This window comes from Anolis carolinensis, chromosome 1 (genome assembly GCF_035594765.1).
Source record: "Anolis carolinensis isolate JA03-04 chromosome 1, rAnoCar3.1.pri, whole genome shotgun sequence".
NCBI lineage: Eukaryota > Metazoa > Chordata > Lepidosauria > Squamata > Dactyloidae > Anolis > Anolis carolinensis.
The window spans coordinates 251453343-251470297 of NC_085841.1; the positions used below are offsets into that span (position 1 = coordinate 251453343).

The 16955-nt window shown below is 38.0% G+C and overlaps 1 protein-coding gene across 8 annotated transcripts in view; it reads left to right on the forward strand.

Moving 5' to 3' along the window:
* The window catches only part of kalrn (kalirin RhoGEF kinase), a 627264-nt gene that overhangs the window by 313435 nt on the left and 296874 nt on the right, over positions 1–16955 (forward strand). For all 8 annotated transcript variants that reach the window (XM_008109458.3, XM_062971761.1, XM_062971850.1 and 5 more), the window contains 2 exons: positions 2814–2936; positions 11601–11792. In XM_008109458.3, the coding sequence (XP_008107665.1) occupies positions 2814–2936; positions 11601–11792 (315 nt within the window). The remainder of the gene's footprint in view (positions 1–2813; positions 2937–11600; positions 11793–16955) is intronic.

Below are 16955 nucleotides of genomic sequence, written 5' to 3' on the forward strand. Positions count from 1 at the left end.
ATCCTTTTTTAAGCAGAATGAAATAAAGCTACTGCTCAGAGGTTATATGGGCAAGCAAAGACATAGTTCAAGATCCCAGCTCAGAAATGAAAATAAATGTGCAGGGCATCTTGGTCAGATTTCTGGTAATGAATATTGTATTTATCAGCTGAAGAGAGGCTTCAGGCCCTGCTGGATAATTTAGTGAAACCTTATGTGGAACAAGCCTGCACACAGTGTGTTTGATTCTTTCGGGAGGGAATAATTCACTAAATTAAATGTAATTCTGTAGCACTTAGCTGTACTGTTCAGTGTGTGCCTTTGCTTTTCATTCATGGAACACAAGAGATAATGAGCTAGAGAGATAATAATCTTTGGTAGACATTTATCTGTGAAATAATTTAGGAGATTTTTAAAAAATCACCAGGAAATTATAAAAGATTAATGGCTCCCTCTGGTTGTTTGATGAATGTGTGGAGACATGCAAGTCTGGGAGAGATGTAGGGTGTCAACTTGCTTGTTTTACATATTTGTTGTTGACTGTCTCAATTTGTTTGTGTGCTTTTTTTAAAAAAACTTGTCATAATTTCACAGGGTTACAGCAATACAGATTGGCAAGCCTTTAAAAATCATAGCTAGTTAGAGTCTACTACCTTAGATAGTTTTTTAAAAGACTCGCAGTAGTAATAATTTTAACACAGGTGTTGTAGTCCTGATTGACAAGCTTTGTTGGTCAGTTATTAATTTTCATAGTTGGTGTAGATTTCCTAGGTGTCATTTTAGATTACAAGAAGGATGAATGTCATATTAGGTATAGGAGTGTGGCTCCTAGGGTTTTACTAGAATATAGACATTCTAGCATATGTTAAAGGATGTATTTCTGGTTCTCACACTTGCTGGACGAAATCTGAGAATGTGATGGAAATAAGTCCTAGATATACAGAACAATATGCAATTACTGTAATATTTCTCACATTTAAAGTGCTATTCACATGCCTTTCTTTAAGATTGCAGTGTTCAATCTTACCATTGGATAGTAATGTCTGACCATGGAGTAGGGCTGGAGTGATGGCCACAGTGATGGCTGGTGTCATCCATGGCAGCCTGGTGAATCTATTGTGGGGTTTTCCTCCCAAGTTTAACAGAATTATCATGAATCCTATTTCCAAAATAGATCCCGGCCTTAAACAGCTCTCTTAAAGTTTTTACTAGCACTTATAGGAGATTAATCACCCCACAGACATGGAAACCACCAACACTCTCTGTTCTATTGATGCAGAGAAAATATCATTGCTGATGTTAATGCTGTAAATTGATGAACCAGTCCTTGTCTGAGAGCTATTGACCGCCAATCTTTAACAGGTTTTAAGGAAAGAAGGGAAGTGCTGTAATTACTAACCAGTAACTGCAAATATGGTGCTGGTGACTGGTGCATTGAAGAAAACAGCACCTGCTGATCCATCACTTTAACTTTAGAATTATTTCTGTCAACTATACAACAATGTGTCAGTGCTTCAGGATACTAGCTGTATCACCAGATGCAAACAGACGATGTATGAGTGCTAAATGCCATACCTGCTTTTTTTTTCTGACTCCTACACATCTACTAAAAGTGTAGAAAATCTCTCTCTCGGTTTCTCTTTCCAGCTTTTTGATGGTAAGCTTTAATACAAGTTTAACAAGTTTGCCACAACTTTGTTTCAACAATTGCTTACATGTTTTATGGCATACTTAGAACAAATTGAATCAGTTCTGTGTTAAACCAAGATACCACGATAATATCTGAATAAATCTTGTGAGACGCCTTACCAAATCAAATCATTTTTTTGGTTGTGCTAATTCCCTGTTGTCTCGTTTGAATGGTTTTGGCAACCCTTTAGAAATAATGAAGACCAGGCCAGAAAGGTCTGGCCAGTGCTTGAAAGTGACAACCTTCTGGTAAATATACTTTGGCAAATAAATCTAAAATAAAAAGAGGAAAAATATAAAACACTATTGAATGAGTCTAAAGTTGTCCAAAAGTAATTTTGCAAAGATCTATGAAGAGCTATAGTTCATCCAAACATTGTTCGTTGTTCTTCCAGAATACTTATTGTGAAAACAAGAAAGAAAACAAACATTTTTTTTTTGTTTTCCTATTGCTCACCTTCAAGTTGATTTTCAAGACGTTACTCGTTTAGGTCCTAGATTTACTGTTTATTTTCCAGGCTTCTTGTCACATAACTCTTACTTTTTTAAAGGGTTTAACTTTGGTTTGAAAAATGCTTACATCTACCATGTAGCTACTTAACATGATAGTAAAACTTTAAGAGCTTATGACTTTGAGCCACACAACAGCAGAAACCATCTTATGACTTCTAAACAGCATAACAACATGGCTTACAACCCTGAAATGTGAATCTCAAATAAATACCAGACTCCAGATATGTTCTGTCTGCTGTGTTCCCCACTACAGTATTTTCTGCAAAACCTAGTAGAGTAATTTTCTTCATCAGCTTTACACTATAGAAGTTCTTTCAATTTCCTACTCATTTTAGTGTGAACTTATTAATTGGTTAATAAGTATCTCCGAATAGCTTTTCTGATTTATCTACTTATCCACCTATGTGTAAGTTTTGCACCAGTCATATCAAACATAAATGGCTGAGCACTATTGTATGTATACAGCCATACAACAGAAATCTCAAATGACTTCTACATGTAAGAGATCCACAATTCATGTCTCACATCTTTGTCTCACTGTTATTGTTCTTCTGCCACCCCTTACAACTCTGACCATGCTGGGTTTTTTCTCCTTACTATTTACTATTCATGACATTTCCATTCTTTTGCAGATGTTTGACTGGATCAGCCACAACAAAGAGTTGTTTCTGCAGAGTCACACTGAAATTGGGGTGAGCTACCAACATGCCCTAGATTTACAGACGCAGCATAACCACTTTGCTATGAATTCCATGGTGAGTATATAAAGTGTTTATCTGAGGGCATGTGTGGGGCAGAGATGAGAAAATGAATGGAAAAAATCAGTTAAAAGATGAGGGAAGTGCCATGTGGCTTGGTGAGAGGCAAACATTGGATTGATTATTTGGAAGCAGCTCTTTTTCCCCTGCCTAATATTACTATGTCTCTTCTGAGTTTGATAACTGAGAATTTCCTTTATCTTAAAGCAAGCCTATCTTTAGAAGTATGAGTGAGACAATTAAGGCACAATAATCTTAACCAGAACCAATAAAAGCAAAGCTCAGTGCTTTTTATTTTATTAAAATTGTTACATACTTGACATTTATTTCTATATCCATGTTGTATATCCTAACAAGGGACCTCTAAACAAAGCATCCAGTATAGCTAGAATTTGTTGTTTTGCCAAATAATCAATTCTGCAATTAGAGCATAGTTAACTTGTAGCTGACGTATGTATTTGGAATAAAAGGTCACGGTGGTTTTGGTGTATTCGTGCTGTCTTCTTATCAGGGTTTCTTGACATTCAAATGAAAATGGGAAAAGTGTAGCAATGCTGCAGGGAAAATCTGCATCGACACAAATTGCAGGCATTGTATACATTACAGATAGAAATAAAACTGGAATTTCTGTGTGTCACTGACTCATTGAATCCCTTCAAAAAGATCTCCCATCACAACTTAGCACTTCACCTATGTGAATGCAACAATTCTACTACAGTAGTGAAAATATTTAAAATTTTAAAGCAATTGCAACTTACCTGCTGGAATTCGATATTTCCAATATCCCAGGTATACGTTTTTAACAGTCTCAAAAAGGAAAATAGCAGAGGATAATCTAGGGTAAAAGTTCTCCTGTGTGTTTGATTTAATTTCCCTTTAGTTCAAGAATTGTGACATTGTAATGTATTGCTGTCATCTTCTGGAAAAATGTAGGCTGCTTGGTTATTTGGGGATAAGTAGAATAAAAATGTGATACGTTTCATAATAGTAGTTGTGCTCTAAAACATTGCTGGTTCTGATTATTATGAACCACTGAACATAATTCCACTGAATATATTCAGTGTTTGAATGCTGAATGAGATGCCAAGTTCTATTTAATTTGCAATTTGTTAAATACCCATCATACTTGGCAACATATATCAGAGCCAATAGTCACAGAAGAAAACAAATCAACTTGGTATCTTCCATCACATGGTAGTCACAGAATAGAGCCAGTGTGTGCTGCTGGTTTTCTTTGGAATCTTAGGTTAGTGCCATAAAGTTAATAATTTCCTAAGTTTGTCTTCATTAATTTCCACTGGCTGTTACTTACTTGGCAGTGTTTCACCAAACTGAGGTACATAATCAGTCTCTGAATTTCACTGAGGTTCAGGGCACAGGACACCAGCAAAAAGTGAAAAATCACAAATAAAATAACCTATTTTTGCACCTGAGAAGACAACTCTCTAGGAATTCCATCGCTCCTCTATCATGACTCTATAGTGAACTTCTGTTGCACTAGAAGACCTGGAGATTTTTAGAGAGGACATTTTAAATGAAATCCACAAATAACTGAATTCACAAAAATCAAACCTGCAAATTGGATGGCTGACTTTTTATTTTCTAGTAGCCCCAAGAGGTGGTATTCCAAGACTCTGGCCATTTAAGAATCCATATTTTAGCATTATAGAGGAGTTCATGTCAACCTTCATAATCTAATCACCTTCCATTTGGTTTGCCAAGTAATTAGAGAGGAAATACTCTTGTTCAGTAACAGTTCAAAGCTTCCATTATGGTGAGGTGATGAATCCACTCTGGATGTTAATATGAATTTTAGAGAAGGCACTCAGTGTTCTGAATCTGTCAACAAAACAAATTCAGCACCTTGGGTATTTCCTTTATAGTTCACAACCTTGGGTGAACGCTTTGCCCCATTGAGATGGTAGCCACCAGCCCCCACTGTATCATTTCATCTAGAGCACTTGACTTGTCACCTACAAGTCATTTTGTTGAATATGTACAAAGTCAGAGAATCCTGAAGCAGTGGAATTGGGAGGCTCAGTGGGAGAGAACCTTTATGTACTGGCTCTTCACAGGCATAAGATTTTTATGTTTGTGTATTGCTTTGAATATTTAACAGCTGATTTTCACAAAGGACCATCACTACCTGCATATTGATCAGCATTGCCTAGTTTTACCCAGCATGTATGCTAGTAACAGCTACAGATGAGCTGCAGTCCCTACGGGGTATTAACTGCTTTCCAATTATCTTTCATTTCATTGTAATAACAACAGATGAAAAACTGTTAAAGAAAAATGGTATTGTGTAGTTCTCTAAACAGTTTTTCTCTTCTTGTTTTCTGCACACTATTTTTCTGCATGCTCCTTTTCCATCACCTTCACCGTAGATTTTATAGGTTTGGTCCAACTGTTACATTCATTATCATAATGTTGGACAATTACTTCCCACTACACTGACTTTTCACAAAATGTTATTATCAGGACAACATAAAATTATTATTTCACAGTCTGCTTGTAGGTTTTGCTGAATCCAGAATGCCTCAACTTCTCCTTTTTTTAGGTAACTTTATAATTTTAATGTTCGCAAACAAGTTAAAATTTGTAACTTCCTGTTACACTTGTAAAAAAAAGACAGGAAAAAACATATTGATGTTTAAAATAGCTAAAATCAAAATTATCAAATTTCTTAGCAGACTTAAAGAGTGTTTTTGAAGGAATTCACATTTTCCTCGATTGACATTTAAAATAATATTTTCTCTCGAAAACACAAATGAGTTGCCAAAGATATATACTCTTTGATGGATGCCTGCTTTACACAAATAAACTCATTTCCATCACATGAAAGCCAAGTAGTTTTTAAATCTTAATTCAAGAAGCCTCCATGTGCACAAAGTATACATTGGGAATGGTAACTATGTGGGCTAGCTATTGCTTGTGATTTATTTCGGAACATACCTTTCATTGCTGAAGGTTAACTCATCCCTGTATCTAGACATCAGAAAGAACAGAAAAATGCCACAGCAACAGGATTGAGATACAACAGTTAAATCAAAAGACTGAGTTCAGGAACCCACTATACCTGCATATTACTAAATTGCCTGCTCAGTGGCAATTTTTTACATTGAATTTAACTCTCCAAACACTGGAGGTTGTTAAGAAAGGGTCATTCACATCAGATCTACTCACTTTGGAGTTTTGCCTTTAGACTGAAGAAAGATACTAAGAAAACATATACAAGGGTCTTATTTTGTTGCCTTTGGGATCTAAGAAGGTGTATGTGTGATTTATTTGATTTAAAATTTAAGGCACTACTTTATATCATTTAATTTTTCTGATTGAGTTACATTGATTAGAGTGCAAAAGTATTTCCGATATTGTGAGTGAGCATTCTCTAGGTATGGAATGTGTGTCATTCCTTCAGAATAATTTGAAATGCAGAATACATGTCTTCTGTCATAGTTCTGATACTTTTTAAATACATTTTTTAAAGTAAAATGTGAGAAAGGGGGCACCTGAATTACCAATTTGTTTTCCTTTTTTCCCTGCCAGTTCCCCATCAGTACACCAACATTGTGAGGTACAGTGCTCCCTCGCTAATCCACGGTTCGGGTTCCGTGGATTCGCTATATCGCGGTTTTTCCCATCTGGCCCGCCCTCCCCCAAGGAAGCCTCACCTGACGGAGCCTTGCAGGAAAGAGAGAGAGAGAGAGAGAGCGGGGCAGGCAGGCAGAGAGGCCTCCTCGGCTCCCTTGGTCGGCCAAAGAGGAGAGGGAGGGAGAGAGGGGCACTTCCAGAGAGCCTCGTGTCTGGAAGAAGAGTGCCTTCCTACCTTCCTTCCTTCCTTCCTTTAATAATAATAATAATATAATAATAAACTTTATTTATACCCCGGCACCATCTCCCCAACAGGGACTCGGGGCGGCTTACATGGGGCCATGCCCAGAACAATACAATATAACAAAGCATAATAGAACAACTTTCTATTCCGGGCGGGGAGGGAGGGAGGTCCATGGGAGGTGCATGCACAGAGAGAAGGCCACGCGCACCCTTCAGGCCTGGGCTTTCCTCCGGGGAGGGGGGGGGCTGGCTGATTGGCACCCCGCCCCCGCCCCCGCCCCCACCTCCTCCTTGTCCCGAGGGTTCTGCGCTCTCTCTCTCTCTCTCTCCTGCTCTTGGAGCCAAAGGCAAGTCAAGGGGCAAACAGCCACCCAGTCGCCTCACGAAGCCACGGAGACCCCAGACTCAGAGCGGGAGGCTCACACAGGGCTCTGGGCGAGAAACAGGCTCCAAAGCCCACAGGAAACACTCGCGAGGTGTGTCAAGGCTGCCTCAGGAACAACAAGAAATACAGTACAGTACGTTAAAAGAGGAAAAGAGGGAGGGAGGGAGGGAGGGGGCTATATTTATTGAAATAAATAGAGAGCTGTTACTTCGCGGTTTTTCACTTTTTGCGGGCAGGCCTGGAACCTAACCCCCACGAAAAGTGAGGAAGCACTGTATTCCTTTTTAATGAACATCAGTGAAAGACCCCCTTCACTTCCACTCCTCCTAACTGAAGGAACCCTCAGTGTCACAATGGGTTAAACCCTTGTGCCGGCAGGACTTGTGACCGACAGGTCGGCGGTTTGAATCCTGGGAGAGTGGGTGAGCTCCCTCCATCATCTCCAGCTCCCCATGCAGGGACATGAGAGAAGCCTCCCACAAGGATGGTAAAACATCAAAACATCCGGGCGTCCCCTGGGCAGCTTCCTTGCAGACAGCCAATTCTCTCACACCAGAAGCAATTTACAGTTTCTCAAGCCACTCCTCACATTTAAAAAAATGGTAACACCATTCAGAAGGTGCTCAAAATGCTGAAAAATCCAGGTGCACTAAATTATCGCTGTTTGAATAAAGGAGATTTTCAAAGTGGCACCAACAACCTGCTATTCTTCCACAGTTCGTTTTCTAACTGTCATGTAGTAAGTTGTCAGTCCATTGTGTCATTCCGCTCCTACACCCCATGCACAAGTTGCTAATATGCAACAGCACACAATTTTTAAATAAAAATTTAAAATATATATTTTAAAACTATCATAGTGCCATGCAACCACATCAGCATTCTGTTTGCACTGAAATTAAATCAACATGCATATTTATTGGCTGTCATCAAGAACGTGGAAGGGAAGAAACAAACATGAACTTAAAAGTGCTTCAAATCGCACATTAATTCCAAAATTAATTGTATAAACTGCCCAAATTAAACCAGAAGGCAAACAGTGCAACACAGAGACCAGAGTGATGCCATGCAATGATAACAGAATGACCCTAACTATTTACAGCTGTACTAAGTGCAACATTGGCATGAATACAAACTGTTGCTTCAGCATATTACAGTCTTTTTCAATTCTGCTGCAGTAGATACAGCATGTAGATTGCACTTGCTGGATTTGGAGCTGGAAGCTTTCAATAAGTCATTGTCAGATGTGTGTTGAGAAAATAAGAATAGTGATAAAATCTATTTCAAATGGCTATTAGAATTATAAATTAAATAAATACCATATAGCACAAATTAAACTGGCAGTAACATTTCATACGATGTTTAGAAACCTGTTCCATTAAAAGGGAGAACTGTCTTTAAAGTCTGATTCAGTGATCCCATTAATCTTATTACATTTCTGAACCAAATGCTATTGTCCTATTTAAATGAGGACAAATCACTCTGATTGCTGATTTATATTGGAATAGCCCAGTGAACATGCTGCTTGCTCTAATTGAAGCTATTCAGAACTGCTTCACCGAGATTGGTTTGTGCTTTGTATGTGATCCTTTGGAAGGGTGAGTCATGACTTCAGAGAAATGCACCAAGCTGTTTTCCAACATAAGCCACATCAACCCGCCCTTGTTAAGTCACTAATTGTCAAAGACTAGGGCAATTTTCTCTCTCTCGAATTGAAATGAGAAAGAAACATATTACAATGACCCCCAATGACGTTATTCTGAAGTATGACTTGTAATTTCCATATGCTAGTCTTATTACACCAAAACAACATGCACTTCATTTAAAGAAGACATCAGGTCACATGTTTGTTAAAGATGGCACCATTATAATCAGGGTCTTGAAGAGATCATATAGAAACAATGTTTTTCTTAGTTAGAATTTTTATAATTATTGGATAGAGTTTCAAGAGTGAGAATTATCTGAAAGATCAGAGCTTTGACTTAGTTTTAGTAGATGGGCATGGCCCTCTAGTTAAGGTCTTTTTTGACTCCACAAAATCAATTCAGAGTGATCTTATCTTCAGTGAAGAGAAAGTGTTGAAAAAAGCAACGTTATTTATTTATTTCATGTCAAAAGCATTGCATAATAAATAAGTTTAAAAGCGATAAAATAAAGGAATCACAAACAGCTAAATAGTTTTAGACCAAAAGTGGGCAACAGCAATCGCATTGTCCGTAGCTTTAAGCAACTCCTCCTCCATGCATTAGGCAGGACATTGTGGGCAAGCATACATATGAGGAGTTGTTTGTTCTGCTCCACAGTCACACAAGGTGGAAGATTCCTCCAGGTAGTGCCATCTTGCCAGGTTGTTTTTTGATCTGCCCACTCTGCTTCTCAGTCTATTTAGGGACTTCCAAGTTGCCCATTTTGGTTTGCCCCTGGAGGCAGACCCTCATGGGGGGCCATCCAGTTGGGACTGCCTGGTTTAGCTGCCCAGAGGGACACCCTTGCTGTTGCTGGAGGAACATCAAGAGGAGTGATGGTTCTCACGAAGCTCCTCCTTGACCTGAGTCTAGTGGAAGGAGGCTGATAGTCATGCAGTGGGTGTCTTTCACAAAGTTCGACCTTATTTCTCTCACCGTTAGCAGCAACTTCCCATCGCACATCGGGGGGGCAATACCAGCTAGCTCATAGAGTTTATCAATAGGTGTAGGTTTAAGGCATCCTGTAATTATTCAGACTTGTGCCAGACAGGACAGGCGTATTCAGCAGTTGAGAAAGACAAGGCCAGGGCTGATGTTCTTATTAATTGTGGGTCTGCACCCCATGCATTGCCAGTAAGTTTACGCAGGATGTTATTGCGTGCAGCTACTTTGTGCTTGGTGTTCATGCAGTGTTTCCTATATGTTAGTGTTCGATCTAAGGTGATACCAAGATATTTAGGATGGAAACAGTGTTCGAGCTCTTGGCCTTCCCAGGTAACTTTCAGTTTCCTGTTGGCTTCACAGTTATGTAGGCAGAAAGCACACTGAAAGCAACTGAACAGCACTATTTTCAGGAAGATTCTATATAATTATAATGAAGAATACTCTCTTTCATTGCCCCTCAATATGCTTAATTCGAATGATTCAAAAGTAGAATATTTTGGCATGTACCATAAATTGCTCTGAGGACATGTTTTGAAGTTCTGAGTTAATCTGGTTAACACATAAACCAGACATCCCCAAACTAAGGCCCGTGGGCCAGATGTGGTCCTCCAAGACCCTTTACCCAGCCTCCTCCTGAAGCTTTAGACTTAGGGTCACCCTGTCTGAAACAACTTGAAGGCAGACAATAACAATCCTAACTGACTTGATACTCTCATCAGCCACAAGCAGGCCCCACACTTCCCATTGAAATACTGATATGTTTATGTTCGTTCAAATTGTTCTTTATTTTAAATATTGTATTGTACTTTCTTTTTTTGTACTGCAAATAAGATATGTGCAGTGTGCAGAGGGATTTGTTCATGCTTTTTTGAAGCTATAATATGTCCACCTAACAGTCCTGGGGACCGTGGACCGGCCCTAGGATTTAAAAGTTTGGGGACCCCTGACATAAACCAATGTCGTACAGAAGGCCATCATACTCAGACAACAAGGGGATCACCTAAGTTACAACAGACTGATGACTTTATTCTTGTTTGCCTTATGTGCATTTAGCAATTATTTACAAGAGGGATCCCCTCAACTGGTAAAGGATCCCGGGTTGTCTCTTAACACCTAAATTGACTGGAAGGATCTCATAAAAGCATTGCCGGTCATAGTAGAACAAAATCACAATTGTTTATGGTGTCAACTTGTTGTAATGAACTGTGATGAATCAAAGTGGAAATCAAATGTAATTGCCAGTTTGTGCATCACCTTTTTTGTCATCCAGAATGAGCAAATGTTTCAGGAGGGGAAGAAAGAGGTCAACTTAGCTGTGAGAATAAATTGTGTTTCCTTTTTTTGTCCTTAGACTTCGTTTGGTTATCTGCATCTCTCCCCCAAATTAACAACTACTCACATCTGAAAACAAAAGTAGAAGTGACTTCTAATTTATACATTTGTGACCAACTTTAATGGGTGGAGGAATAGCCTCATGAGGGTCTCTAGAAGTAACAATTTACAGGCATGGAGGCAATTGTCACCCTCAAATAGGTGGCTAGTAGGACTCTTAGAGCCACAGAGATTTCTCTGGAGGGCCAATGTAACCCACAGCTTGCAATTTCTCCCCAGTCTGAAATAACATACTGACACAACGGTGCAGGGTTAAATTGTACAGTAAGATGTCTTTGCTGTGAAATTCTCTCCAATGCTTCTTGATTGTGTTGTGTATGTGGACTGTCAACTATCTTTCCAAGTTTTTTTTCTTTTCATAAGTTTGAAAAGAGTGCCAGAGAAGATTATGATTCTCATATGTAATTATTTTCTTCCCAGAATGCCTACGTGAATATAAATCGCATCATGTCGGTTGCATCCAGGCTTTCAGAGGCTGGCCATTATGCTTCTCAGCAAATTAAGCAGATATCTACACAGTTAGATCAAGAGTGGAAAAGCTTTGCTGCAGCACTGGATGAGCGCAGCACCATCCTAGCCATGTCTGCTGTGTTTCACCAGAAGGCTGAACAGGTGTGTAATTTTTAATGGGTCTGATCAATCTTTGCCCTCTGGGGGCTTTGGGGTATTTGCCTGGTTAAGGTAATTATCAACACCATTATTGAATTGGTATGTCATGGCTTTTTGGTTTTTTAATCTGCTGGAAATATGGATGGATACATCAGCCCAGCAGTTAGGTGCTAAAGCCTGCTGTTTGTTCCTGGAGTAATCAATTGATGCTGTATATTGTTTTGCACATGTATAGTGTTGATCTAGAAGATACAGAACAGAAACAAGAGGGACAAATATAAAACAATAAAAATTAAACAGTGCAAAAGACAATCATAATTGGAAACCATGAACATGAACAAAATCTGGTTACCAGTACTGAAATAATAAAGCTTTAAATCATCTCCCCGAATGGACTCAGGGCGGCTCACGGAAAGAACTCAATAATGCAACAGTATACAAATATAACACAATACAGATTCCAGGTTGGGCTCTGTTGATTTTTTTGTTCAAAGATTTTTTTTCACATTGATGAAAGAGTATTTTAACCTGATGTAAATGCTTGTGTTGTGAGTCTTATGTGTCTATTGCGATTTGGCTGTTTTGTAAGTCTGGGCTGTAGAGGCAGTCATTTTTGTAGTGTATCCTGGGTAGAAGTTGAAAGCATGTAAGTAAATGTGGCAAATCTGTAGCTTTCTGAGATACAGTGGTGTTTATAGTCTGTGATGTGATACCATGGTAGTGTCCAGAAAGTGGACATTTTGTGTGAACTGATTTGGGCTCAAGTAAATTGTGTTCGGGGGAATTTCTTACATCCTGATGGAACTTAGCTATGCCCTCCAGTCTATGAGCTGAGATCATAAATGAGTCATTACACTGCTGTGCTTGCATCACTTGTCTGAAAGATTAGTCCTATTGTCAGCCAAGACATTCAGATTAAAAAGGTCATTTTTTTATTTATTCAGCACCTACAATGAAAAAAGAGAGGAGAGAAAATACTGCTGTTGAAATACTGAGTATAATCTGTTCTGTAAAAATCCCCCCGCCCCCCATCACTCAATCTGGCCTTTTACCCCTAAAATCCCTTCCTGGGTCTGAGTCCAGGTAGGCACTATAACAGGCAAGCAGATGAGTTGGTAATTGGATTTGGCTTAGTAATGAATGACTATTTCTCTCTATTCAAACTTAATAAAAATAACCAGAGATGTAGAAAATGTTAAAAATACAGTAAACATTGATTGTATAGCAAATAAGTTAAGCATCTAGCTTGATGTTGGCTCCATAAACATGATAATGTAACAGCTCAGATAAATTAACTCTTCTCCCTCAAATCTTTCCATGTGTTAAGCTCCAGTCAAATCTCACTCCCTGTCGCTTTTTATTTCTAGCTTTTAGCATTTTTCTTCCCCTCCCCTGACACTATCTGTCACTAGCATCTTGCTGTAACCAGTAAGCAGACAAATCTACGGTTTTATATTCTTTCCCCCATAGTTCTCCAATATCGTTCTGCTAAGGTCTCTTCACAATGAGACTCTCTAACTTATCCCAAACTTGATTTTGCAGGTGACTCTCCCAGATCTGCATCTTCACTGGATGTGTCTTTACATAACTTGTGTCCACACAAAAAAGGAAACTATGTTTTGATTATAGCAGGATTATAAATGTGAGATAAACCTTTAGTCTGTGGCGTTACCTATGAGAGATCCTAAAAAGGAGCCCCAGTTGCTCTCCTGCAGAAATTTTGTTATTTTTGCTCCAGAAGAAGCCAAAAATAGATGTTCTATGTTGCCATAAGCATCGTCTTCTTTACTTCTGAGCTCATGGGATTTGACATTAAGAGCAGTTTATTGAAATGATTTCTGCATTTTCTTCTACAATCATATCTGTAGGGTGATAATGGAGGACCAATGGGTGGCAATGTAGCTTTTGGCCTCCACTATCCCATAGGCATATCTTTTAGTCATTATTTTACTATGTCTGGACATGGAGCCACAAGATCCTATCCTTTTTTTAAAAAACTCATAACATTGAGGCTGTGATCCTGCCACTATAATTTAGGTATAAATTCCATTTAGAATATAGTAGTAGGAGATACTACAAGTAATCCTGCATAGGATCAGATTGAACTTAATAAAATCTCTAACACATTTTTAAAACTCTAACAAAATTAAAAATGCTCTAGTTCCATGCTTTATTATCTGATATAACAAGGGAAATCCTGGTTCCCCCCCCCCCCCTCACCACCACCACACAATGTCAGGAATTGCTACAATTTTTGTGCCATGTTATCATATTTATATCATTTCCTCAAAACATATTCTAGACTTACAGCCAATTACTCATGGACCAGCACTGGTCTGCAGACCACTACTTTCAGTAGCATTATTCTGTCTAATATCCATCTTCTAGGAATGAATTTTGGAATCTAACCTCAACAGGAAACTCCACTGCATTTATGCTATCTGCTCAGAGTCAGACTTACACACAATCAGAGGAGGAACTTGGATTTGAGAGCCATTACGGCAAAATTTGATTATTGTAAAATCACTCCACATATTGGCACATCTTAAAAACCATGAGGAAATAAAATAAAAAGAAGAAAATATGTTGGATAAATGTGTAAACCACATTAACATGATTAGGTTCGTTAAATATCGTTATAAAAATAGAAATACAATGAACATATGAAACAAAATTACATATTTACTAAAAATAATACTAAACAAAACCACAACCTAAATACTACCAAGAATTCCTAATACTCTACACCCTTCACCCATACACAGAAAACAAAGCTTAAAATTGTTTTCTCACCCTCTAAGCCAGAGGTTCCCAACCTTTGGGCCTCCAGGTGTTTTGGACTTCAGCTCTCATAGTTCATAACTGCTGGTAAGATGGCTGGGATTTCTGGGAGTTGAAGTCCAAAACACCTGGAGGCCTAAAGGTTGGGAAACACTGCAAGCCAAAGATTTCTTTAGGAATGAATAGTCATCTTCTCATTACTACATAATTTGCAAGAAATTGGGATCCATTATAAGTTCATCAGTTTAAAGTTCAGTTCGTTAATTTGTTCTTTCAGCAGTCCCAATAAAAATAAAATTGGTTCCAGATCAGTTTTAGCTTTGAAGTTATCTTGCATCAACCCTTGAATCAACTTCCAGTATTTCTTAGCTTTATCACAGGTCCACCATATTTGTACATTTTTCCATGTAATTTTTATTACAGATATATGAGGAATGGGGAAGGGTACAAGAGTGGATATAGAACAAGGGCATTTTTAACATCTTAAATTTTCATCTTCTTCCATTGTTATCTGATACACAAAAGCTTTCTATGATGTTAAAAAAGTAAAGAGAAAAAGAACATTTCTTTTCTAATCTAAACCAGTTTCAGTTTCAGTGTTTTGAAACAAAAGAGATGGAAAAATAGAGAAATGGAAAATAGAAAGTCATAACTCTTCCTACCTTGTTTCTGCTGTCCTCTTCACAATAAAAAAATCTATTTTTCCCCTCCATGAAACTTCTTATCTCTGGTAGATTAACTTTCCAGGATCCCTTGGATATAATTGGGGATCCTGTTATTCTTGTCACTGACTTCTATTTTTTCTTTCCTTGTTATTCCTGCATTCCTGTACTACTAATTTTCCCTTGATGCTATAGAAAACCCAATATTTTCATATTCTTTTCGTCTTTTAAATAGTCAATAAAAGGCTGCTATTCTTCTTCAAATTCAGAAGGATCTGACAATTGTATAAGCCTAGTAAGTTTTTCCATCTCTAATTATAACAGTATCAGTTTTCTTCTTTGGGTTTAGGGGGATCTAGCGATTATATAAACCTGATCAATTTGTCAATTTCTGCCAGATTCATCATATCTGTAATCCATAAATCTTGAGCAGGAATATCTTCTTGTTTCCGATAATTGCTAATAATAAAAAGCTCTTGGTCAATTTATATTTGGTCAATTTAAATTTGGTCAATTTATATTTGGCAAATTTAGTCCATTTTTATTTAAAGAAAGTATCTTTAGGGTCCCCATTCTTGAGATAGTAGATAATCAACCAATTCTTCATCATCATGTGGAATGGCCTGTTGCTGTTGTGGAACATCTTCCTTATCCAGGACCTATTGAAGTTGCTTTCCCTTCTTGCCTTCTTCAGTGTTTTCTTTCTCCTTGATCTTCTGGTCTTTCTTCTGAATTTAGGTCTTTTTTTAAATTTCTCATAAAAATCCTGGGCCTTCATGACTGATGTTAACCGATAGCTTTGTCCTTTGTAAGATACTATCACTCCTTCTGGGTTTTCCCATCTGAACCTATAGCCTTTCTTCTTAAGTTTATCTAATCTTTTCTTTATTGTCTGAGGTGGAAGTTCTCTTAATACTGCAATCCTGGTATTTCCTATTTCAATTGGATCTTTGGCATGAGCTTGCAAAACTTGGTTTCTTTCTTGTAAACAACACAGTCACATCTCGTTGGTATTGGATCCTAAAGGTCCTGTCAATTTTAGTCTTGACCACTTGCTCTGGGATATCAAGTATTCTAGCCACAACTTCTGTTATTGCCATATCAAGTTCCTGTACAAATTCCTCTCAATCTTAAATCTTTAAAATTTAAATCTTAAATTTTCTTTGTGAATATTCTGATCTTTGGGGTTGGTCTGAATCTCTTTGGAAATCCATTTGAATCTTTTTGTGCCTCTTCACTTTTCTTTATTTTCTGTTTTTGCCATTCCCGCTGCTTCAAAATACTACTCATTGTGTCTGTCACCTGTTGCATATATTTCTCCATCTCTTGTTGACCTTTATCTAAATAATCTTCAGCCTGTGTAATTCTCTTGTCAATCATTTCCTCCAAATTTTTTATTCCATCTGTAATGGTTCTTAATTTGGTCAAGATTTCCCTCATTGGATCTCCTTCTTGTGGAAGAGATCCTCTCCTGGAAGCTTCTTTCTGGTTTTTCTGATCTTTGAATCTTGGTCTTGTTGACATTGTGGTCATTTCTATAGTCAAGCTGTCTTAAAAAAAAAAAAACACAAACGTCCAATTTTTGAAACTTTGTTATAGTGCCTCCTTTGGCCACTTTCAGTTTTACTACTCTGTTGCTTACAGCCCTTTTAGTTGTTTCCCTGTTTTCTTTATTTCAATGATTTTCTCGATGGTTTTATCTCTATGGTTTATCTTTATGGTT